The following is a 15,540-nucleotide window of genomic DNA, read 5'->3' on the forward strand; positions in this document are numbered from 1 at the left end:
TGCCTGATGACCGATATGATGGCGGAGCCGGAAGAGTAGGAGGATGCTGGGTGGGTGACCTGCTGACTCTGTGAGTCCCTTGGCGTCTGTTGACAAACGTGATTATCGTTTCGTGGTGATTTCTGCAAAGTAGCCACAGCTGCTGCTAAAATCCTACGTTGAGCCAAGTGCTCGATTCCCTCTTCTCATATAAGGCAGATAGATGACAACGACATAAAACCACCAGTGGCAAGCTTGTCGATCGTGAATGATCCGACGTCGGAAGTCGTCGGCCAGTGTTGAAGGTCAAGGGAGACATCAGTGTGTAGTTCAGATATTAATTGCCGACGATCTGGCGTTGCAAAGAGGTCAACTGAACGTGGGAATTGAGACTGTGCACCGAAATCTGGATCAGTTGACATAGTGAGAACTAGAACTAGCAAACTAGAACTAGTGAAACTCAAGCGAAACTCAGTTTCTTACAGCAATAATAAAGCAGCTTGCAAAGCTGGCGTGGCTGGTAGCAGAATAATATTAAATTTAAAAGTAAGTTTACAAGCCAACTCTGGTTATTGAGTAAAGTAGATAATCCTAAATCCTCAAAACTCATTGGTTAACTAGCCAGTACCCATGAGGCCTTTCTGCCCAGGATTTAAAACCAGTTAAAAATTAACTCTGCCATAAAAAAAAGGAAATCGGGTTTGTAATAATACAATATAATTCTAACACAAGAAATTGCATGATAAATGAGGCACTCTCAGCTCAGCCACAGAGCACCTTCAGGTAAGTACATGTACCTCTCATTTGCATATGGATAGGACAGCGTTTGGAACATTGTGACGTCACTTCAGGAACACAAACGCGTTCGTCAGTGTATCTTTACATGCAAAGCCATAATGGTCAAACCAGAAGGTCAACTTCACAACCCGTTTTCGCCAGAACCCGACATTGAATATTGGTCAGATTCCTCAAGCATAGAGCAATACACTCCAGCATTAACATTTGATGGTGTGATTTAGCCAAATTCATTCGAACCGACCGCTGGCAGTAACGATACATGTAGTTCCTCTGGTAGTGAATGAATGAGGAAGATGTGGTCAACCAGTGTTTTCTCCAGGTTTCCAGGACAGGGGGGGATTGTCCCCCCTTGCATCAAATTTTGGGGGGATCTGGTTCAAAATGGGGGGGGGGGAGGGAGAGACAGAACAATTTCATTTTTTAAATCTGCATGTGAGTGATAATGATTGTAACTTATTAAAACACAAGTCGACAACACTTTTAGGTGATCATACATAGAATTTACATTTATTTCAATCATTCATGTATCTGTTTGTCATGAACTCAACACAACATTAGTCTTGTCAATGTCATTACTTGTACATTACTAATAAAGACGTTTTGTTTTCATTTTGTTCCAGGTAAAATGACAGGTTCATCATTTATTGATAGTAATACTAACTAGTAAACAACATGATTTTTCAAGATGATGACAGACAGTCCCTATTTATATTATTCACATTCAGTATTATGTTCCATTACATGGCTAGCACAGTCACATAGAAAAAATCCTCCTTGATTTGACACCTCTCCATAGCTTCAGGGCTTTCTCTCCATCAAACTCAAGAAGAGGTGGTCCCTCAATTAATATTGCTAGCAGTCTGTTTAAGGAATGTTCTTCTAGTCTGTTTCTCAATGATGTTTTCACTTTATTTTGTGCAGAGAAACCTCGCTCACAAATTGTTGTGTTGACTGGTAACACAACACAGATCTTTGCTAGTTTTATTAAATTTGGCACAGTCACTGTATCTTTATGGTTAGCATTGATAAATCTCCACAGTGTAATAAACTTATCTCTAGGATATGCTTGTTGTAATACCAATGGCTTTATTATTGCCCACTCATTCCTTGTTTCATCTGGGACTATGACTGGATGACAAACTTCCCCTGCTTTGTTTACTTTCTGTACACCATAATGAGAGATTAATAAAATCTCTAATTTGTCATTACCATACTGTGGTAATTGATTACATGGAATAAAGGATAAATCTGTTATCCCCAAAATATCAAAACTGAGAGACTCGCACAATTTGTGTTAATAGATAACTTGATTATACAAAGGCCGAAGTCAAGTTGTAGTTGTATTTATTCTTATTGAGCAAATGTTTGCATTTTAGAAGGTAGACGAACAGTGATTTAGTACTTGAGCAAGTTGTGAGAAGCTCGTCTGTTCGCCTTGTGACAGATAGCTTGTCAACCAAGGTCACCTTCAACTCTGGTCAAATCAACTGCTTTCTACCGAAAATCTTGAATAGAACTTGTCTTTTTTTAACTATAGTCATTTAAAAGTACACAAGAATCCATCTATTTTGCAAAATTGTAAATTTTGGGCAAAACAACAAATGGGCAAAAAACCGAGCTTAAATTTACAACCTCGGGGTCAAGTATTCTTCACGAAATCGCCGAAAATCAGTGTTCCTATCAGTAATTCCAAAACTGATTCTTGTAATACAGAGGTAGAAATATCAGTCAAGATTTTTGCTTTTATAGTATCTAAAATGGTGAATTGTTGTGAAAGTTTCGGTGAGTTGAAAATACCCCAAAATACGGCTGGTGAGCACTGAGCCAGCCATCATTGTAAACATACCACACGATTGATGTGTACACAATGGAGGCTCACAGCGTAATGAGCCATCACTTATTGTTTACCCATCATGCTCTGCACCCCTGCCGTGCTCCTGTGTACACCTACATGTATATACAACTTCTCTTATTATTCAACAGCACTCAAGTGGCCAAACTATACAATCTTTTGTCTTCCTGACCACTAGAATTGGATATATCAGTTGGATGTTTATTTTAAACTCACCTGTAAAGTCTTTATACATGATGCATTATAATCTATCGTACGTCTATGAACTGCTTTTCTCATTCGTTTGCCATCAAATGCAATACCAGGTTGTGCAGTAGGATGTCTATAGAAGTTCTGTTTCTGGTATTGCGGGATTCTTGGCATGTGGAAGAACCTCTGGGGTGATGCCTGTGTAGCTACTCCACCATCCATCTTGTCTTTTGTATTCTGTACTTTACTTGGTAATCACATACAATTCGGTAGAACTATAATAAAATAAATACATCACATGTCAGATGCACATGTAAGATGAACAGCAAACATGCTCTTTCATAATGACAAAATTTTAGATAGATTGATAAAAAATGTTTTTGTTGCGGGTGGTAAGTAGGTAAAAGCTACCTGAGTTCTTCCGATATTTTACCAGGGTTCCCTACCAGCGTTTTTGTTAAGGGCAGGAAATAAATTTACCTGAGTTCCCTGACATTTTACCGAGGTTCCCCACCAAAATTATCATGATATAATACATGTATATGGGTAACTATGTTAGTTTTACCAGATTTCCCCCTTCATGTTACCGAGGTTCCCCACCAAAATTATCATGATATAATACATGTATATGGGTAACTATGTTAGTTTTACCAGATTTCCCCCTTCATGTTACCAGAGTTCCACGAAAATCCTGGGGACACCAACCCACCATATGCATGGAAGGCCTGCTGACAAGTTGGCGATGCAGCTGAACTATAAAGCTGGACGTGAGCGCTGGACTATAAAGCTACATGTGATTAGATACGGCTGGCATGTTTGATTTTGCTTACTTTGTAGTCAATAACATACCATTTCTCTCTAGGGTTGGGTCATAGCATGTTATTTTTTAATTTAAGGGAAACTAAAATGGATGGTGACCATGTACATTTTGTATATTTTTTATCGTATGACGTTTTATCTTTTACAAAGTAAATAATAATAAATAGCATAAATGCTTTGATTTGAGAACATTTGTGTTATAAGTTCGACAAGCAACCCACACACTCAAAATGGAATGAGCCACTAATCATTACGTGTAACTCTCCACTTCACACCATTTTGATTCAATTCACTACAACATGGAAAGTACGTTATTTTGCTGTGTGACTTGCGATTGTACATTGTTACAATTCCCTCATCTGACATTTATGTTGTTTTCTATTTGCCCAAGGTTAGGCAATAGTCCCACTTCCTTAGTTCCTATAAAACACCAACATCTCTAGATTTGACTGAACAAAATACTGTACCAGAAAAACTGCACACGTCTGTCAATTAATCAACAGAATGTACATGTAGGTTTCAGACATGATACATGTAACTCAGCCATGTGATAGTGCATGTTCATTTTGCACGTCATTTAAATACTGGGTGTAGAATACACATTTGGTATTCAAAAACATATATAATAACTTGGTTTGTATGTGAAGAATTTATAGATAAATGGTTTGAATTTAACCAGGATTGTTCTAAATTGCAGACACACGAGTATTAAATTTGTAGAAATGATGTGGTTTGCACGATCCCTGGATTTGGAAATGCCATTTATTGTCATAAGATTGACAACCATTTATATTTTGTTTTGTTGTTTGTTTGTTTGTTTGTTTGTTTGTTTGTTGGGCAAGATTGCCAATATTGATAATGCACATTATAAATTTTTTAAATCATTAAGGTTATTTTATCAATAATAGTATAGAAAAATTATTCAGAAATTTCTCAATCTTGAACTTTATACATGTGCTTTGATACATGTACATCTTCTAACAATCTATGACTGACATGACAAACTAAGTTGTTTGTTCTGTAGCACATTGCAGCACATTGAAAAAAATGTTCTGCAGGATAGCTCAAAGTTGTGAATGCTTCAGGGCTGTACATGGATAACTTTAAGAAATTGTATCTAGGCCCTATGATGAATAGCTTTATTTTATATGTAACAACATACAAAAATTGGCATACATTTTACATGGCTTCTTACAGTAAAATGTTTTTCTCTCAAAGGTCTCATGTTTATAATCATGAAAATTTCTAGCAATTACAACAGCTATTCAATACCAACAGAATCATGTGTGGTTTGGGGGTTTGCTTTCAATAAATAGGGTGTACTGATACATGCAGATATTATCATTGTGACAGCAGCAAACGTGTCCTGTCCGTACCCCATTGTAACACTTCACCATTTAGAGGTAAAATACTTGAATGCACTCAAATGTTTGAATTACAGAAGCCTGAATTTAAATTACAGGGTAAACAATGAATGAATGATACAGAAAAATCACACATATCTATTATACTAAATACTGATGTACTGTAAAGGAAACATATTTGCATGGGAGCAATATTATGGTTAACAATTTAGCTATTTAGCAATCATAATTGGCACACTCATGATTTCTTTATGCTTTGATATTACTATTTACATTGTCTATGAAATTGTTAACTAAATTAAACATATCAGGTAATTATTTTATAATTAACCATAATTACATGGTTAGTATAAAGATAGATGATGTTTTATATCCTATTGATACATGAAAATGAAATACACTCCTATTATGGGTTTTAGATATAGGGGTACGGACAGGACATTTTTTTTCGACGTAACACATACCTTAAGATTTACGTCAATAGTGTTAAATTAGGTAGCCACTCTGTTATTTGTTTGGTTTCAATAAAGAAGTAGTCATAGTATCTATCTTTAATAATCCATTTCCTAATATTTTAAAGGATACTGTTTGATCTAATGCTGGATTTTTGTCAGGCATATGAAAAAACAGATTTGTGTAACAAAGGGATATGTTACAGTAAATGTGTACAATTTTCTAATACGGGCATATACCCTTCAAAATTGTCTGCAAAAGATTTACATCATACATATATATCATCTGTTAATAGTATACAAAGTTATTATAGTTGTTTATTTCTTTTGATTCAGTGCCAAATATTTACTAAATTCTACTGCAAAGTCGTAACGCCCATTTTTGTACCTAAAAATAGTCGGAGTTTGAACAATTGTAGGTGGATTCACTTGAAATTTTCAGGAGTTCTAGTTCTCAAAGCTCTCTTCAAAATAAAGTTGGCAGATAGTTTCTCTTTGGCACAGTATTTTGCAACTATGCTTGTAACATTGAAAATTTTGTAAATGTACCCTGATTGTGACTGAGGCGAGTACAAGAGCTGGCCACCGGTACTCCCCCCGGGCTTGAAGGCTCCATAATTAAATGTTGGCGTTAGGAAATGTTCAATTTTTTTGCAGGTACGGTGTAATTTAAGAGAAATATTCACCAAATCTGAATCACTTCTGTCTATTTTCGTTTACGTTACAGGAATTGTAGCGTTTGCTTCAGTTCCAGTTAAACATCGGAACGACAAAAAGCACAAAATCACAGCAAACGCAACAATTATTGCAGCTAACATCCACTGAACTCATCATCATGAAGTTGTTCAACTCCTTAGTCAGACCACACATCGAATATGCTGTTCAGTTTTGGAACCCACACTACAAAAAATACATTGACCTTCTCGAAAAGACGAGCTATAAAGCTGATACCAGAACTGAGAAATTTAAGTTATGCAGATAGACTGAGGACACTTAATATAATCACTTTCGAAAAACGAAGGCGGAGAGGTGACTTGATTCAAGTGTTTCATTTAATAAAGGGATTTGATAAAAGTGACCATGAGCTATTATTTAAGCTTCACCAAACCAACAGATTTAGGACAAGAGGACACTCACTGAAACTTAAATCTACAGTTAGACTGGATACTAGGAAATATTTCTTCTCTCAGCGTGTCATATCTGAATGGAGCAACCATGGAAGTATAACCCACAGGAAGAACAACTGAGTTAATCCCTTTAAAAATCCTTTGTTTTAGACCGAGTTAATCCCTTTATATCCATTGTGTGAAATCCCTCTGATCTTAGGTTGGATGTCGCGCTGGCAGTGGGCGACGTTGGTTACCAGGGCGTGGCTTTTTCATGTGAGCGTTGCTAAGCCGTCTCTGTTACGGGCAAAGCTCACTGCATATGCGCAGAACGTTTCATTGAAAAGATAGCGTCTTCCTGAGGTAAACAGTGTTTGTTGTAACGCGATCGAGTAAGATTGACGGAAGTTACACCAATTTCTAGTTTGCACACTCGTTTTTGTGAATGTTTTTCAACTCTCGATTTCAATATGTGGAACAAATCAGAACAAAAACTGTCTTTGAAGAAAATGAACCGCAGATTACATGCTTTCCAACGGTATTTTTGTCTACATGTTCCGGTTTGTTCCGGAGTGTGCAGACGCGAGTTGAAAATTTTGATTTCTTGACATCACCACGTACGCTCGTGTCCCCTTTTCTGTCATTTGCTTATATACAAATGCGCTGTGTGTTGCACAGGGAAGCATTTCCTTACTTTTTTAGGTGGTTTTGGTGTCAGTAAGACTATTATTTGACTGCTGTAATGGTTGCTAAACTTGTTGACTACAATGCGACTCTTCATTTCCTTTACTTTCTATCCACAGGCATTTGTTTCCCGAGTTATGTCTCAGAATATTTCTATCAGAATACAATAAAATGTCGATAATATCGTTAATGTTGACGTATTTAGCCAACTATATATGAAAGGGGTAAAATTACACTTGTTTCTGTGATCGCACAGGTTCACTCGCCGCGAAAGAAGACACGAGGTTTGAAAGGCAGCCGCCATTAGTACCGTACATAAACATGAACTTTCAACCGGCCGTTGTAGTGGGCAAACATTTCAATTTTACCTTCCGTCCCTTCCTAGTTCCCAAATGTAACAATCTTCCGATAAATCGCGTCGTTGTTACAATCGGAGCATGCCTACCAAAGATATCAACCGATTTCTGACGCCATGTAGCTAGGGAATTGGATCGGAGCAGAATGTTTTTCTAACTACCTATTTTGCATATTGTCCTAGCCCTTTATGTAACTACAGCAGCACATGTTACGGCCGATAGCGGCTCTCCATTTACCATGTAAACATATCCAATCACTTTTTCGGAAGGTAGTTAGAAAAAAAATTATCTCCTCCAATTCCCCTTGTAATTTTATACTGATAGAAATATTCTGAGACATAACTGGGGAAACAAATGCCTGCGTTTCTACCTCAGACTTATGTGTAACGAGTATCCACGACAACACCCGAACTACGTCATTAATATGCTAAGCTCGTTCCGGACACCCGGAAGTTGTTCACACATCGTTAGGAAAGCCAGCTTATCAAGCTTAAAGTAAGCGGTTACTGATTGCAGTGCAAACAGCGGCATCCAACATGTACTGTTTGATCCCACCCCAGTTGTTCTTCCTGTGGGTTATACTTCCATGGAGCAACTTACCAGAGCACATCATCCAAGCCAGAACTGTTGTGAACTTTAACATTAGACTGGACCAGAACATGAACACTGCAACTTGTGCAAGGGATTATATTATGTGAGCCTTAGAGGCTCTCTTCCCTGTTTTGCCATGGTTAATTTACAACCATGGCAATCACGTTAAAACTCTATTTACTCGTGGTACATGTATTTTACTTCATATTCTGAACTTACAAAAGGAAGTTGAACAATGCTGCAAACACGAACAATAATAACAAGTGACCCTCGAAAACCTGAATGAGAAATCTGTGTACTCGGAAAACGAGCAGCTGCCCTGCACAGCACTGTGTCTCTGGCTCCATACAGTCTAGCTGCAACAATTGTAGCGTTTGATGTGATTTTGAGGGCTTTTTCGTCTGTTTTTGTGCCTTTTTTCGTTCCGACGTTTAACCCGAATCAAACGCTACAATTCCTCTAACGCAAATAGACGAGACCACATTGAAAACGTGAGCGAGGGGTCAACGTACTACCCGTTTCAAACTGCTGCATGCCTTGCTACATTTGCCGATTTTGACGAAATTGGGGTACCTCTGAACACTTCTTCGGTCTTGAAGGCTCCGTAATTAATGTTGGCGTTAGGAAATGTCCGATATTTTGCCAGGTAAGGCGCAATTTAGCAGAAAAGTCCGCCCAACTTTGCGATTCAGATCTGAATCGCTTCCGTCTATTTGCATTTGCGTTAGAGGAATTGTAGCGTTTGATTCGGATTAAACGTCGGAACGAAAAACGGCACAAAAACAGATGAAAAAGCCCTCAAAATCACATCAAACGCTACAATTATTGCAGCTACATACAGTCTAACAGTCTGACATAAGTTCTAACGCGACGGAAATACAACATAAAAGTTAAAACGTATAAACACAAAAAATGCTAAAATAGACTTACCGTACGTAAATACTTACTGTCGTTTGCTCTACCAAAGAAATTCCCAACTAATTACTTATCTTTTTATACATTTTCAATGAGAAGGGAAATTCTGCGAAACTGTTAAAATATTCCTAAATATCCAGGTACGCCATATTGTTACGGACGTGAAGGATTCCGGGTAATGTCGTAAACAACCGGAGATTAGGATATTCTATAATGTTGTAGGTAGTGTTTTGGTATATTTACCGAGCACAAAATACGTATATAAAACCAAATAAATATGTAATATATATACTATTTGTCGCAAAACCAAATATATCTATAAGCGTGCTATGTTTGCCTTGGTACCAAAGTCTGCATCTCCTTGGTCTTTTCACATACAATCACCGATCATTCCCGAAACAAGCCGAAGATAACATCGTATGTCATGTCAACAGCCATATTGTAAATTTTGTCCATATTCGCAGTGCAGTGGTTCACCAAGTACGATATATGTACAGGCAATCCAACTTCATCGTTACCCTCCGCGACAGTTTGCCATTCTTGCTGTAAAAGGGAATAACTATTAAGACCATCAATCGTTGTGTTTGTCAACTAAATTAAACGGAAATGTCTAATATGAAGGTTGCGGTCGTGTGTTCAAGTAATCAAAATCGAAGTATGGAAGCTCACGCAATTTTGAGGTAAGCGGCGCGGCGACAGAAGCCACGGACAAAAAGAAGCGAAGGTCTGAGTACCTCATGAAAAATAAATTGCCTCCACACATAACTGATATTTCCTGCCTTTGTATTAATAATCGCTATAAGGCTATATTAATTTGACAATATCGGTACCGAAGTGAAACGAGATGGCTCATTTGTAATAATATTACCAGAAGTGGCATTAGTGTGATGAGGATTACCACACAGGCATTTGTTTCCCGAGTTATGGCTCAGAATATTTCTATCAGAATACAATAAAATGACGATAATATCATTAATATTGACATATTAAACCAACACTATATGCAAGGGGTAAAATTACACTTGTTTCTGTGATCGCGCAGTTTCACTAAATGCGAAGGAAGACACAAGGTATGAAACTTTTGAAAGGCAGCCACCATTACCGTACGTAAACATGAACGTTCAACCGGCCGTTGTACTGGGCAAACATTTCGAAGATTTTACCTTCCATCACTTCCTGCTTCCCAAATTTAATAATCTTCCGATAAATCGTCGTTGTTACAATCGGACCACGCTTACCAAAGATATCAACGGATTTCTAACGCCATGTAGGGGAATTCAGGGTTCTCCACAATTTAGAAAAATACAGGGGCGCCCTAATTTGCATATTTATTTGCATATCATTAGCATATTTCCAGATCATAATATTAGGAAGTGAAAAAAGTTTCCAAAATCAAAAACTCCTATTTTATTCATTCAGCAAACTAAAATGTACTGAAATGTATTGTAATCACCAATTTCCAAACCTTTCACATAATTCACAATGTAAAAATTTCAGGAAGGAGGTTGACAGTTACACAAACGATGTTATAGTAATGTTGGCAAGCATGTTTTACACACAGGAGTGACAACACATGGCATTGTTGATGTACATGTATGCACCTCTAGGCTGGCTATCACTTAGTTTTGAGTTGTTGGTTTCACCTTGTAAATGTGCATGTCATTCATAAAAATTAATTGAAAACAATTCATTTTCCTTTATTTCTCTAAAATTTGATATCCTTTTAATTTTCATGAATGGAAAATGATTTTTCATCCAAATTTGCCGAAAATACGTACATTTTTAATGTGACGAATTTGGGCTAAGAATAACCGAATACGTTCAGTGCAAATGTACAGTAACAAACATGGCTGCCACATCGGAGCTACCTCGTGGTACTACGATCGCGATTCACATCCAAACGTGATCATTTAGGACATAAATTTTACCATGGAACCGTACCGGAGTAGTTATTTCTAAAGAACATGTATAAATTTTAGGATTTTGTTCGTATTTATCGATACAATACGAAAATTGCCGTGACATCGTACATCGTATGCTTACTGTATTACGTATACGGGAAGGCTTGGAAATTACCGGCTTGATATACCCGGCCATAGAAACTACCAACGTACCGTCTTCTACTTTACGACGGTACTACATTTACTGTTTTTGTTTCGGCTACCATTGTTATAATCAAGGCGATAAATAAGTTCATAAATGATGATAGACGCAGTGTCGCTGTTCACTTCCTTCATTAACGGCATTGAATAGAATCTCTTGAAGACGTTCACACCAAAACAAAGGGGCGCTGAACGCAAACAGAGGGGCGGTTCTGTAAACAGAGGGGCGGTCCATGAAAACAGAGGGGCGGTGCGCCCCTCAAAAACCCCTCGTGGAGAACACTGGAATTGGAGCAGATAAATTTTTTCTAACTACCTATTTTGCATATTGTCCTAGCCCTTTATGTAACAGCAGCACATGTTACGGCCGATAACGGTTCTCCATTTAACATGTAAACATCGATATCCAATCACGTTCTCGGAAGGTAGTATGTGTCTTCCTTCGCATTTAGTGAAACTGCGCGATCACAGAAACAAGTGTAATTTTACCCCTTTCATATAGTGTTGGTTTAATATGTCAATATTAACGATATTATCGTCATTTTATTGTATTCTGATAGAAATATTCTGAGCCATAACTCGGGGAAACAAATGCCTGTGAGGATTACGCCCAAAGAGATGAGCGATGTAGAACCTGTAAATATTTCTATTTGACAGTCATTTTAGCACAGCTGATGAACTGAGATTCAGTAGTGCTATAGGCATGGTGAAATGTCTGTGTGTGTGTGTGTGTGTGTGTGTATGTAAGGGGAAAACCATTTGATTTCGGGGGGGGGGGGGGGTTATGGAGGATTTTGGGAAGAAAAAATTTGTTTCCAGGTGAACCAGAAAAAAAAATTTGATCCTGTAATGGCTTGAGAGAAAAAAATTGTCATAACAGACAGAAGTGAAAAAAAATTTTTTTACAATGCACCAGAAATGAGCAAATGTGGAAACCTTATTCTCATGTATTCTTAGACGGCGCAAATGTTTTTACAAGTATAAATTCCTGTTTTTTTCCAGCACTTATCATTAAAGCATGCACTATATAGCTCTGCTTTAAACCCAAGTGCACACAAAGTTTTCCTTTCCTTTTCTGACCCAAGCAAACATATTTCAGGATTTTTGTTGCAATATCTCAATGACACAGTCAATATCTGAAGGAGACTATTTGGCTTCTGTAAATTAAGACAATTTAAAAAACAAGACAGGAGTCAATAAACTAGTGTTACAATCAATATATTTTTCTTTCAATATAAATCTCTTATAAAGATGTACAAATAAATCTTTCTCAAGTTGACAATGAAAATTGAGGAACAACAAATATAACGAAATACAAAAAATAATATCTTCCCTGAGAACTTAGAGGAATTGACTGATTCAAAGAAAAGCAGGTTGAGTACTGATCAGAGTTGATTTTGGAACTGTTCTATAATTTAAAGTTGTAATTTAACGTTTTCACACAAAAAAATTATTTTCCCCTTGATTTGCATCTTAACCCTTTCACCACCAATTCCCGCTACAGCGGGAACGCTCTAGGGCGCCCACCGATTCCCTCTACAGCGGGAACGCCAAAGGTCATTCAACTACTACGACGTTCAAACCGTTTAACGGCAGCTATTGCTGCAAAACTTGCTGCCATAACTAGTTCCACACATGCGTATTAGCCTTGTTTATATAGTCTGCCATTTTGAACACATGTTAGTGGATGGTTTTCTAGCACGATTGGAAAGACGAGCGATCGTAAATTTTGTGTGCGTTTTTCGCCAGAAAGATCGAATTTCAACAACGCGGAAGTAATTAACGGCTCACGTAGCATCTCCTACGATGTCATTTTGACAACTGTCCTGAGAAATTTCCACTGAATTTTTACTCAAAAACATTGTTGAATACATCAGGTCAGTTGTGGGAACGGTATAGGCTTCAGAACTACCATGAGGGCCGAGTGATCTACCGGCGGGGAATTCACCGTTGCCGTAGTGAAAGTTGGCAAATTGCGTAACTTGATGACCCGTAGCATTCGTTCATACTATGGCCTTGGGGCCAGTATTTAGCTCCAAAAGTAATTATTTTGGTCATATTTCTTTGTGGTAATGTTCAATAATGAATAATACTCATACAAGTTCAATTTATACTGGTCAGTGGTACAATGTGGGCGGTAGATTACACACAATCTGAAGATTTTCCGATCACATTTTTGAATGCGTTTTTTAACGGTAAAATTCAAATTTCAACATGGCCACACCGAAAATTGTCTCCCCTAACATCGTTTGCGATGTAAATAACGGCTCTGTTCATGAAAAATTCTGTTTAATTTTGACTTTGATGGCATTTATGAATGAAAGGAGATGGCTGTGTGAACTCAATGTACTCAATGTGACAAAAACATTACCGCGACGAGGGTTCAAATTACAGGCTGCATATTTCCGTTGGTCGGTATGTGCGTCGGCAAATAAAGCCATTTTGCCCATCCGATTTTGGCGCCGATGCTACTGACTTACGGTCATTTTTTGCCGATTTCTGGCATAAATTGAGTAATAATTTTTTGTTGTTCTGCTAAATAATGAATTATATTTACAAAGACCAACTTTTCAAAAGGTATCAAGGTGACAACTTTAGATATTTTAAGACACTTTCATTGCCGGTGCGGCACCGTCTGTTGCGTCATAATCGGATTAGTGAGCCGTTAATTAATTTCGTTCAAATTTTTACGACTCAAAATGTCATTTTCTGCCAAATTTTCGCCAATTTTAACAATTTAACCAGTAAAGAGAAGTTTTGTAGGAACATAAATGTTGGTATTTTGAATTTTATTTGTAATATAAATATTTTGTTTATTTGTGATATGTCAATAAATAAACGACTTGTGTCAGTTTTATTCATATTTTATTACTTTAAGTCATATTTCGGTTGTGTTTGTGGAATTTGAATGCGTGTATTTGCAAGTGTGATGTAGAGAATTTATTTTCCAATGAAATGATACCTCATTTTTTTAAAATGAGCAACTCTAAGTATTTTTATATCAATTTGATTACATAACACTCACTCTCACCTGGTGGTCAGTGAGGGGAGTGGTGGAGAACAAACATTCCCAGGGGGCAACTGGTGGTGAAAAGGTTAAAGCTAAGTATCCTAAAGCTATTAGTTAAACTGTACTTTTCTACTTCTTGTGTCTGTATTGTGCATTTATCTTGTTTTGTCTCTGTACGTTTTTTGAAAATTAAACATGCAAGATATTTTCTTCTGGATCCTGGTACTACTATGATGGGGTCAGGAGTACAGCACTCCCCAGATCAGTCAGCTCCTCGGATATTTTACCAGTCATCTTTTGTACATACAAATTTAAGTAGCAGAAGTATGGTTGGTAGACAGACATCTTTCATACTAACTGCTAATTCTTCTACTTGCACAGAACAAGTTATTTAGAGGTACAGTTGTGAACCATTGTGACATAGTATAGGTACATGTATGAATAGACTGTAAGATACGTCGTGACGTTTCGCCCTCACCGGCCTCCTCTCACATAGGGGTTGGCCGATGTTTGAGGGCACCCCGTCACGGCGTACCTTACAGACTAAGGTATGAACAACACATTACAAACTTAATGACTAATTAAAAAAAAAATTGCACTGCTACTCCATTTGAAAAAAAAATTGATGCAGGACTGACAGTAGAAAAAAAAATTGCTGTCACTCTGACTGGAAAAAAAATTTGCTCCCATACCTACTTCCTCCATACCCCCCCCCCCCCAGAAATCAAATGGTTCTCCCCTAAACGACTTGAATTCAAAAACCACCAGATGGGTTGCCTTGATATTTGGTGGGAATATTACTTTTGGTGTGTAGATGGAAAATTTATAAAAGATAAAATGATTGCATCAGATTTGTACGCTTTGAGTCAAAAAAACTTAAAAGTGTTTGTGTGGGCTAGGACGCCAGGTGAATTTATCAATAAAACTATGTAAATCCACTCATACATTTTTATTCAGACGCACTGGAGTCGTAACTAGCAAAGGGCATACCGTAAATAAGCAGTAAACGCAGCCACAAACTTTGACCAACTAAGAGTAATTACATTTTGCTGGGGAGTCCAATGTGCCCTTTACGACAACTTGCTGAGTAACACACACACACACACGGGGAGTGTGAGGGTCTGTCGTAAAGATATTTTAGTATTATAAATGCCTGACTGTAAAACGTTATGAGTGTCGGTATTTTTGTCAATTGTTGTAAATTAAATTAAAGAAGAAAATAATGTTTGATGAATGACAATTTTTTTTTATCATGTGCTTCTGACAGAATCAGGTGACCGCAGAAGTGTCGCCCACACTCCGAGTTTAGCATACAATGTATTT

The 15,540-nt window shown here is 37.5% G+C and overlaps 2 protein-coding genes across 5 annotated transcripts in view; one reads left to right on the forward strand and one right to left on the reverse strand.

Moving 5' to 3' along the window:
* The window catches only part of LOC144451462 (uncharacterized), a 120,852-nt gene extending 110,457 nt beyond the window's left edge, over positions 1–10,395 (reverse strand). The window contains exons 1-2 of one of the 3 annotated variants that reach the window (XM_078142303.1): positions 10,269–10,395; positions 2,846–3,093 (exon numbers count right to left, since the gene is read on the reverse strand). In XM_078142303.1, coding sequence (XP_077998429.1) covers positions 2,846–3,040 — 195 coding nt within the window. In that variant the 5' untranslated portion in view covers positions 3,041–3,093; positions 10,269–10,395. Of the gene's footprint in view, positions 1–2,845; positions 3,094–9,120; positions 9,336–10,268 lie in introns of those variants that run through there. The other 2 variants (XM_078142302.1, XM_078142301.1) reach the window with 2 other exon arrangements.
* Positions 9,529–15,540, forward strand: part of LOC144451463 (RNA polymerase II subunit A C-terminal domain phosphatase SSU72-like) — a 63,435-nt gene continuing 57,423 nt past the window's right edge. For both annotated transcript variants that reach the window (XM_078142304.1, XM_078142306.1), the window contains exon 1: positions 9,529–9,785. In XM_078142304.1, coding sequence (XP_077998430.1) covers positions 9,712–9,785 — 74 coding nt within the window. In that variant the 5' untranslated portion in view covers positions 9,529–9,711. The remainder of the gene's footprint in view (positions 9,786–15,540) is intronic.

Source organism: Glandiceps talaboti, chromosome 21, assembly GCF_964340395.1.
Source record: "Glandiceps talaboti chromosome 21, keGlaTala1.1, whole genome shotgun sequence".
Classification (NCBI taxonomy): Eukaryota; Metazoa; Hemichordata; class Enteropneusta; family Spengelidae; genus Glandiceps; species Glandiceps talaboti.